This window comes from Strix uralensis, chromosome 4 (assembly GCF_047716275.1).
Source record: "Strix uralensis isolate ZFMK-TIS-50842 chromosome 4, bStrUra1, whole genome shotgun sequence".
Lineage (NCBI taxonomy): Eukaryota > Metazoa > Chordata > Aves > Strigiformes > Strigidae > Strix > Strix uralensis.
Window position 1 is genome coordinate 2,138,242 of NC_133975.1, and position 10,760 is coordinate 2,149,001.

Consider the following 10,760-nt stretch of genomic DNA (forward strand, 5'->3'; position numbering starts at 1 on the left):
GCATCTCCTCCTCTCCACCTCTTTCCATCCTTACCCCGTAATTGGGTTTTTTTCCTGTCTCCCTTCACCTTCCCTGCCCTGCTCGGCTGCCCTGCTCTTATTTATTCATCTCTTTGATTTTTACCGCCACTTTTGCATTTGAGGCATAAAGAGGTTTTTTAATTACCCGTGAAATCAATGATATTTTTTTTATTCTTCTCTGGAATCGCAGGGAAAACAGGGGTTAGCCGCAGCGTGGCAGACGTGTCCCTGCCTTACAGACGCCCTTCGCAGCGTCCTCGGCGAGCCTGGCCTGGGTTAAATTTTGCTTTAACTTTTGCTTTAACTTTAATTCTTGCTTTAACTTTAATTTTTGTTTCAACTTTAATTTTTGCCTCCACTTTAATATTTGCTGCAACCTTAATCTTTGCTTTAACTTTAATTTTTGCTTTAATTTTTGCTTCAACTTTAATTTTTGCTTTAATTTTTCCTTCGACTTTAATTTTTGCTTTAACATTCATTTTTGCTCAGCTTTAAGTTTGGCTTCCTCCTGCTCCGTGGCAGCCGTGCAGCTCTGCCAGCCCTCTCCTAAATCTCATTTCAGTGACTAGGGGTCTCGCCTAACCCAGCTGCCTTGCTGGCGAGGAGCTGGCAATCGATGCCAATGACATGATTTTGCATTTTTCCCCCGTTTTTGATGCAAAATGCCACTCTCCAGCGTGGTGGCCCCTGGCAGCACCCGGTGCTGCTCACCCCCAGGAGCTGACCCTCCCCTCCTCGGGGATGGGAAATGCACCTCGTTGGGTTACAAAGAAATCGCATTTCCACGAGAGCGAAGCAAAGGATTGAAGGATGAGCCAGAGTTGGGGTTGCAGCACCCCAAATCTCCGTGCCGGCGCTGCACATCCCTGCAAATATTCACGCCACCATCAAAACACCCCCCAAATATCCCCTGATTTGGGGGACAGACACATGGACTGGGACTGACAGCCCAGGTTTCAATTTTTTGGGGGGACAAGCTGCAAAATGCTCCCTGAAAATGGGTTGCAAAGGGGATGGCGGGTCCATGCCGGTGATTTCCCTCTGCAAAATCCCGGCTGACAGCGCAGGGATGCCCGGGAATGGAGGGAGGGAGAAGGGGGGAGGGCTGGAGCCAAGACAAATAAAGAGTTCAAATGGGAAACGATTAAAACTAAACTAAACTAAAATAAATCGAAAGCGGGGGAGATAAGACGCGGGCGCCCTCGCTGCCTATTTAACATTCATTGGATTGAATAATCAGGCCTCATTATCTCAAATTGTCTGCATATTTGCCCTCAAAATGCTAATTTGAAAGTTGGCTGCGAGCGCCGTCTGCCTATTTTGACTAAAATATTATTTTGCTTTATTGTGCGTTGTTTGTAGCTCCAGGGGCATTTCCCCTTGCAAACCAAAAGGGAAATAGGAAAAAAAAAAGAAAAAAAAAGGCAAAAAAGAAGAAAAAAACCCCAACATTTATCAAAAGCTGGCCGGGGAGGAGAGCGGCGCCCTGTTTTGCGTAGAAATGGCATTTTTAGGCCTTCCAGTAAAATTAGAGGCGTTATCAGTTTCTTTTCGGGGATGGACAGTTTATCATTCATCTCTGGAAGGAAAATAGGAGAAATAATTTGCTTTTATTCTGATTGTTTGGCAGAGCGGTGAGGGACGGAGGCTGCTGCTCCCCACGGGTGTTTTTCCCCGCTGTGTTCCCCATCTCCTTGCCCCCCATCACTCTTTCACCCCCATCTCCGCTTCGGGGGGCAAAATCAAACCTCTGGGCTTTATCCACCGGATCCCACACGGAAAATCAACCATGGGCTCCATTTGATCTCCGGTCAGGATTCAGAGCATCAATCTATTTACATTATTACCTTTTCTAAAAGTCAATCAATAGATAATAAGGTGGGAATAATGGCCAGGAGTTAAAAACCCCCATTCAGGGCCGAGGATTAGGTTTATTGAAGGGCAATTGCTTCGAAATCGTTTCAATCCGGCGTTAGCGATGCCACGATTCACTCCTTGGCTTACCCACAAGGCTGCCGGCCGCCCCCAAATGACACATTTCTCATGCAAACCCCACGCTGCACCCCCCCAAAGCTGTTTGCACAGCAAACTGCAATTGTATGGGAGATTAACGGGGCTTTGCGGGGCTGGGGGGGAGGCCAGCAAGCCTTGTTGACAAATAAGGGTGGAAATCCGTCGCCATCAATTCCGTGGGTGCCTCCGGATTTGGCAATGACACTGCTTTTGACTTTCCTGGCTGGGCAGATGGATGGGAGGGGGGGGTTAACTCACTCCCAGATTTGGGGGGCAGATGGTTGCACAAAAAAAAGGGGGATCAGAGAGATGCTGGTGGCCCTGGGGATGCTGCAAACCCCCTGCTATGGGTCCAGCCAGGGGGAAATTGGAGGATGGGGCATGTTTGGAAATTGGGGAAATCAGAGGATGGGGCATGTTTGGAAATTGGGGAAATTGGAAGATGGGGCTCATTTGGAATTTGGGGAAATTGGAGAATGGACCATGTTTGGAATTTGGGGAAATCGGAGGTGGGGCACGTTTGGAAATTGGGGAAATCAGAGGATGGGGTACATTTGGAATTTGGGGAAATTGGAGAATGGACCATGTTTGGAATTTGGGAAAATTGGAGGTGGGGCACATTTGGAATTTGGGGAAATCAGAGGTGGGGCACATTTGGAAATTGGAGAAATCAGAGGATGGAGCTGTCATGGGGCGCGTTTGGCCCCGCTGCCCTGTAACCAGCGCATGGAGCAGGACAAACCTCAACCTCCTCATCGCCCCTGCTTGATGCTGCCCCTTGGTCTGGCGAGGACAGGCAGGGCCTTACGGCGCTGCCCAGAGATGTGCCCTTTTAGGGTTGATTAGTGGGGTTTTGGGGGCTGGTTGGAGCCCACCTGTGTTCTCCCGGGTAGCGATGGGCTGGATTGGGGCAGCTTCGCCATGGGATCGGCCCCGGCTGAGGTGCTGCGGATGGAGACATCCCCGGCAGAGTCCACGCGGCTCAGCTCGAGCGCAGGGGCAGATTTCAGCCCCTCAAAACACCGCTGCTGCGGGGCCGACCGGGGTGGTGACGCTGTCCTTGGCCTGCCCTCGGCTCGCTGCAGGCGCGGTGGGACTGTGCTGGCCTTCCTCCTGGAGGTGGCCCTTGTCATCGCCCAAAAGCTCGGCCAGAGCTTGTGTGGCTGGTGGTGACAGTGTGAGTGGAGAGGAGACAGGTCATCATCCTCCACCGGGATCCCCTTTATCCACGTAGTGTCTTGGGAGAAACACCGCAGCCCTGGGGTGTCCCATCCCAGTACATCCCATCCCAGTGTGTCCCATCCCAGCATGTCCCATCCCAATATGTCCCATCCCAGCATGTCCCATCCCAGTATGTCCCATCCCAGTACATCCCATCCCAGTGTGTCCCATCCCAGTGTGTCCCATCCCAGTATGTCCCATCCCAATATGTCCCACCCCAGTGTGTCCCATCCCAGTATGTTCCATCCCAGTATGTCCCATCCCATTGTGTCCCATCCCAGTATGTCTCATCCCAGCGTGTCCCATCCCAGTATGTCCCATCCCATCATGTCCCATCCCAGGGTGTCTCATCCCAGTATGTCCCATCCCAGTATGTCCCATCCCATCGTGTCCCATGCCAGTATGTCCCATCCCAATGTGTCCCACCCCAATATATCCCATCCTGGTGTGTCCCATCCTGCTCTGTCCCAGCCTTGGGGTGTCCAAGCCTGGGTTGTCCCATCCTGGTGTCCCTCCCACCCTGGTATTTCACCCTCAGTGTCCCTTCCCAGTGTCTCCCACTCCAGTGTTTCCCATCCCAGTGTCCCCCATCCCGCTGTCCCATCCCAGTGTGTCCCACTCCAGTGTCCCCCACCCCATGGTCCCAGCCCAGTGTATCGCACCCCTGTGTGTCCCATCCCACTGTCCCATCCCAGTGTCCCCCAGATTGGTGTCCCCCAGCCCACAATCCCAGTCTGGTGTCCCCCACCCTGGTGTGTCCCCCACCCCGCTGTCCCCTATCCTGGCATCCCCCACCCCAGCTGTGTCCCCCCCAGTGTCCCCCACCCTGGGTGTCCTCCATCCCGCTGTCCCATCCCAGTGTGTCCCACCCCAGTGTCCCCCACCCCGCTGTCCCCCATCCCGGTGTCCCCCACCCCGCTGTGTGTCCCCCCCTCCCCCCGCCGTGTCCCCCCCCGCGGTCCCAGCCGGTGCCGCAGCCGCGGGCGCAGCGCGGTCGGGCAGTGGCCTCTGGTGGTCAGCGCGGGAACGGCCCCTCCGGGACCCGCTCGCCAGGACCCCCCGGGACCCCCCCCGGACGCCCCGGCATCCCCCTGAGACCCCCCCGGACCCCCCGGCACTCCCCTGAGACCCCGCTGGGACCCTCCCGGGACCCCGCCGGGGTACCTCCCATCTGGGATCCTCATTAACTGGGAGCCTTCTAACTGGGATGCTTGCTAACTGGGATCCCTGATAACTGGGATCTCTGGTGAGTAGCGATATGCTCAGTAGGATCTACGCTCACTGGCATCCCCACTAATTAGCAGCCTGCTAATTGGGATGTTTGGTAATGGGGGACCCTCTTTAACTGGCAACCTGCTGACTGGAATTGTGCTAACTGGGATGCCTGTTAACTGGGATCCCTGCTAAATGGGATACTTGCTAACTGGGATTCCCCACTAACTAACACACTGGCTAACTGGGACCCTGCTGACTGGGGTCACCGCTAACTGGGATACTCGCTAACTGGGATGCCTGCTACTGGGAATGCTCACTAACTGGGATGCTCACCGAGTGGGAACCTCACTCACTGGGATCCTGCTAATTGGGATACTCACTAACTGCGATGCCCAGTAACTGGGATGCCTGCTACTAGGGATGTTCACCAACTGGGATGCTCACCAACTGGGATCCTTTCTCACTGGAATGCTCACTAAGTAGAAAACCCAGTAACTGGGATGCCTGATACTGTGGATGCTCGCTAACTGGGATGCTCAACAACTGGGAAACTCACTCACTGGGATCTTACTCACTGGAATACTCACTAACTGGAAAGCCCAGTAACTGGGATGCCCACCAGCTGGGATGCCTGTTAACTGGTATACTCACTCTCAGTGGCACTTGCTAACTGGGATCCCACTAACTGGGATGCTCCCAGGTCCATGTGGGTCAGAGATGCTCGGCACTTCGGATGCCTTTAGGAATCAGTCCCAGATGCTCCGAGCAGCAGATTTTTTTTTCTGGAAGTGGCTGTTTTGTCACCACCAGTATCTGAAAGAGCTCTGGTACGGAGCGGAGCAGGGCAGGATTTGTCCTTAGTCACCAACCCCACAAGCCACAGCTCTAAAAAGCCGTGAAACAGAAATAAGGAAGATTATGGAAAAACCCCACCAGTTTTCCTTCAGGAGCATGGAAAGGTGCAAAACCTTTAAGGAAGACATATCCCTTCTGCTTCCATTCTTGATTTCTATCATTCATTCGTCTGCTGGGGGAGGACCCGTCCCAGCCCTGGGTGGGCCCCATCCCTGTCCGGGGGGACCCATCCCAGCGCTGAGCCACCCAGCTCTGCTGCAGGACCCCCCCCAGTCCAGGGCACAGCGTATTTTAGCCCGTATCATACAGCCACAGATGTCATTATTTGCAAAAACTCCTCTGCTGAAGCTCTCAATCCCCAAGAGCTTCTGGACAAGGAGTTCCCAGGGTCAACCACTCGCAGGGTTTTAAAAAAAGATATTTTTCTCTTTTTTTTTTTCTGCCTTTGCCCTCCCAGCAGTGGCAGTGACCTGTGCAGGTGTGAATCCTGCTTGAGAAATCCTCCTTAGAGCTGGGTCAAGTCTATCGAGAGAAGAAGCGGAGCCGCATATCTTAGGATGCTTAAGGGAGGGCTGCGCTCTGCGTCCCAAATCCGGGTGGCGAGACCTTTAATAACAAGAAAGGAAGAGTGGATTTAATCGGGGGGGTCTACAATTCAGATAAAATGATCTGCAGGACCGAGGGTCAGGCCTGGATCCTCCTCAGCCACTTGATGGCAGCCGGTGTCTAAACACTTTGCTTTTTTTCCCAATAATTTCAGCGGAATTGGTAGAAAATACCTCTTTTCCCTGTAAATTGTGGGTGTCCGTAGCCCCCCCAGCCCCCAGCCCAGGACCGGCATGGCATATCGACAAGATGCAAAGGGATTTTGTGGGTGAAGGGCTCCGAAAGCTGGGACGGACGGACAGACAACGGCCAGACAGAGGGATGCTGCAGGACTAGGGATGGACACAAGACCAAGGGGGGGCCCTGGGGTCACCCGGGAGGCTGTCCGGGGCCAGGGGGGTGACCCTGGAGACCCCACTCCTCTGCAGACTGACAATCCACACCCTGCCCAGACAGCCAGGCCGCGGGTTAATGAGCAGCATTGTTATTAATTAGCTCAGGAGCCGGAGCCCCGGGGCAATTCTGGCTCAAAATTAGGCAGGAGCCACCCCCGGGTTCAGGTCCCTGTTCTGGAGCCGGACCTGGTGAGACGAGACGCTCGGTTTGAGGGCAGCGACCCCCCCAATTCCAGCCCTGCCGTGCTCCTTGCTTGCACAGCCTCACCCCCCCAAATTATTACACCCCCGCCTCCATCTCTCCAGGACAGGATTTTCCCACCTGGCTCTCCCGAAGCATCACCAGCATCCCCATTTTGGTCCCGTATCATCCAGATCCCAGCCCCGTGGATGCTCTTAGCCCCCCATCCAGCCCCAGGGGTGCTGGGCACCCCCCATTCTGCGTGGGGGTGCCGTGTGTGTGTGTGTTTGCTGAGCTCCATCAAACAGAGAGAGAGGGAAAAGGGAATAAAAAAAGGGAAAGCCCCTCGTAACCAAACACACCCGAGCCCCCACAGGGGCCTCCTGCCTTTTTATCTCGGCCTTTTCAAGATTGTAATTAAGAACTAATAACGCCAAATCTGCCGCCCTTTCATCTCTGCCCCCCCCCCCCCAAAAAAAGAAAAAGGGCCTTTATTTGCCCCCTCCGCAGTAGCTGCGGGGTGATACCCCCCGTGATAAGCTGGGGAGCATGGCATCGCCACCAGCACGGTGCCCACCATGGGCTTTTTATGGTTTTTCTTGAAAAATCACCCCTCGGGGGGGCCTTCACCCACTGGTACCGGTGGCTGGGATGTGCCCCAGTACCATGGAGCTGGGGGGGGTCCCTGTCCCCCGTCCCCAGCCCCGTCCCTGAGGTGGCCACACAGCTGCAGAGCGGAGGATGCTCCTCACCGGGGCAGAGCCCCGTAATGACTTTTTCAGCGCCGCCGCGATCCTCGGGGTTTATTTTTCCCAGTTTGGAGGCTGCACACGCGTGTGCTGGGTCCTGGGGTACCTCGTGAAAGCTGAGCAAGGGGGGCTGCTGTGGTGCAGATGTGGGCTCCGACCCCCCAACTCCCCCGCGCCCCATTTCCTCCCCAATAAACCCCCCGAGCCCCGGTGGAGTCCTTTGACCGGGGCTCGCTCCCCCGCCGCGCCGGGCCCGAGGTGTGACTTTTCCCAGCTCATTAGGAAAAGCCGCGCGATTTTAAGGATCTCAGACCCTAATGACCATCTGAATCCCATCAGCCGAGAGGGGTGAGCTGGGGGGGCGGTGCAGAGACAGCCCCCCCACCCCACCCCCCCCCGCCACTGCCTCTCCAAGCATCCCCGGTCCTGTCCCTTCACCTCACTGGCCCGGGGTATGTTATGCCCCCCCAAAAGCAGCTGTGCAGGGGGGTGCATGCACGAATTCAGAGTATCAAGGCAGACCCCGAGCACCCCCGGGGGGGCTTTGGTGGCCTTGGGATGACACTGTCTGTCTCTGGACACCTGGATCCTCCTGCCTGAGTATTTCAGGGCCAAAGTCACCCTGAGAGGGGACGGGGGGACGGGAAAGGGGGTGTCTCCACCTTGGAGGTGGACACACGGGGGTCTGCACTCCAGGGGCAGGGACACATGGGGGGGACACCCCCCAGTCGAGTGCAGGGGGACATGGCGGGGGGGGGACGGTCACACACAGCTCCGTGGAGGGCAGGAGGACACGGAGGGGACACGGGACCCCCCGGGCAGGTCACAGGGCGATGCCATCGATCCCCGCCCGCCCCATCCCGTCCCCCCCCGCCCCCCCGCGGTCTCCTCGGGAGGGCCCAGAGTCCCCGCGGAGGGGCCGGTCGGGGCGGGGGGGGGGGGGGGGTGCGGTCGGGGCTGTCGTATAAAACCGGGCGACACGATCCCGAGCAAGACCCCGCCATGCCGGCCCCGGCCCCGCCGCCCCCCGCCCGGCCCGGCCAGACCTTCACCATCGCGGCGCTGCTGGGACGCGCCTCCCCCCCCCTCCATCATCCGCCGCCGCTCTGGGGACCCCCCCCCTGGGGACCCCCCCCGGCTCCTGCCGCCGCCGTCGCCAGGGTCCTGCCGCCGCCGCCCGCCGTCCCCCAGCCGCTCTGCCCCGGCTGCTGCGGGGGCCCCCCCGGCTGGGCCACCAGCCTGGGGGCAACAGGTACCGCCGTCCCCTCCTCCCCGGACACCCCGCACCGGGACCCCCCCGCCGCCTCTCCCGAGGGGACACCCCCAAATGGGGACCTTCTTCCAGCTCCCCAAGGGGGTACCCCACTCAAGGGGACCTCTTCTAGGGGGACCCCAGTTCACCTCTCCCATGGGGACACCCCCAAATGGGGACTTCTGGCTTCCCAAGGGGGGGACCCTGCTCGAGGGGACCTCTTCCAGGGGGACCCCTCTCCACCTCTTCCAGGGGACACCCCCAAATGGGGACCACCTTCCAGCTTCCCAAGGGGAGACCCCTCCAAAGGGGATCTCTTCTAGGAGGACCCCAGTTCACCTCTCCCATGGCGACACCCCCAAAATGGGGACCTCCTTCTGGCTCCCCAAGGGGGGACCTTTTGCCACCTCTGCAAATGAGGGGACCCTTCTCAAAGGGACCTCTCCCAGAGTCACTCTTGTACACGTCTCCCATGGGGACACCCCCAAATGGGGACCTCTTTCCATCTCTTCGATGCAGGGGGGGGCACCCTTGGCTACCTCTCCTGGGGGACCCCTCTCAAGGGGACCTCTTCCAGCGAGGCCCCTGCCCACTTCTCCCATGGGGATGTCTCCAAATGGGGAACTGAATCCCCCACTCCCATGGGGGGGACATCTCCCAATGGTGATCTCCTTCCACCTCCTCAAGGGGACCCCCTCCAAAGGGGATCTCTTCCAGGGGGACCCATGCCCACCTCTCTTGAGACACCCCCCCCCTCCTAAATGGGGGACCTCCTTTCATCTCTGCAAGGGGGGGCCCTTGGCCACCTCTCCAAATGGAGGACCTCTCTCCCAGGGGGACCTCTCTGATGGGGGACCCCCATCTACCTCTCCCTGGGAGATGTCTCCAAATGGGGCACCTCCTCCTCCTCCCAAGGGGATCTCTCCAACAAGGACCCTCTTCTGCCCCTCCAAATGGGACCCGCTGGCCTCTCTCAGGGGGACATCTGCAAATGGGGGAGCTCTTTCCACCTCTTCATGGGGACCCCCTCCAAACAGGTTCTCTCCCAAGGGGGACCTATATCCACCTCTCCAAGGAGATCCTCTGCAAATGGGGGACCCTCTCCCATCTCTTCAAATGGGGGATCCCCTCCAAAGAGACGCTTTTTATCTCTTTAAAGGGGACACCTCCAAATGAGAAGATCCCTTCTGCCTCTCCAGGAAAGGACCTTCCAAGAGGGGACCCCACTCTAAAGGGGACCCCTCCAAGGGCTCCTCTCCACCCTGACCTCTCTTCTCTCTCTCACTTCCAGGCTTCCTGATCTCCAAGGGCCGCTTCCCTGTCTTCAAAGCCAAGGTTGGCAAAGCCAAGCGAGTCCGGACTATCTTCACCAGCGACCAGCTGGCCCGGCTGGAGAAGGAGTTTGCACGGCAGCAGTACATGGTGGGCACGGAGCGGTGCCTGCTCGCCTCCTCCCTGCACCTCACTGAAGAGCAGGTAAGACCCACCACACTCCATCTCCACCTGCCCCCACCAACAGGGCCAGGAAGGCCACAAAATCTCGGTGTCAATGGGTGGGACCTCGGTCATGTCCCTTAACCCCAGGGCAGGAGCTGTGTTGGGGTAGTAACTGCAAATAGTTAAAAGGGTGGAGGATCACAGATGGGGAAACTGAGTCACGAAGTGGCGGTTCTAAGGCCACGTGGAGGGGTTGAACTCATGTCTGGCTTAAAGCTGGATTTTCTCCACCACTGGCAGGTCCCAGCTCAGCTCCTGGGTTGCAGGGGACGGTTTTTCATCTCGCTGAGAACGGTCAGTGTGAGGTTAATGGTTGGACTAGATGATCTTCAAGGTCTTTTCCAACCATGATGATTCTGGGATTCTGTAATCTGTCCTGGCCAGCTGGGGAATATCTGAGGCTGTGGGCACCAAAGGGTTTGTGGAGTGTCTGGGTACCGTCTGAGCCACAGGGGTTTAGCCAGATCACGGTCCATGGAGAAGTCAGGTTTGAAAGCCAAGCTTTACCTCTTCCTAAGGTGAAAGTCTGGTTCCAAAACCGGAGGATCAAGTGGAGGAAGCAAAGCCTGGAACAGCAACAAGCCAAACTGGCCAAAATGGGTTTGGCCACCTCGCAGAGGAGCCCCGACTCGCAGAGCCACCACGGCGAGGAGGACAAGGACTTCCCAGCGGAGTCGGAGGACGGCGGGGAGGACACGGCCTCCTCCCCCGGCTCGGGGGCAGCACCTGAACAGACTGTGGCAAAAAGCTGCTGA

General features: G+C 57.4%; 1 protein-coding gene across 1 annotated transcript; it reads left to right on the forward strand.

Moving 5' to 3' along the window:
• The first annotated feature begins 8,258 nt into the window (after positions 1–8,258).
• LOC141942051 (uncharacterized) lies at positions 8,259–10,760 on the forward strand. Its single transcript, XM_074865006.1, has 3 exons — positions 8,259–8,508; positions 9,800–9,984; positions 10,524–10,760. The coding sequence occupies exons 1-3, from the start codon at positions 8,259–8,261 to the stop codon at positions 10,758–10,760; spliced, it is 672 nt and encodes a 223-aa protein (XP_074721107.1).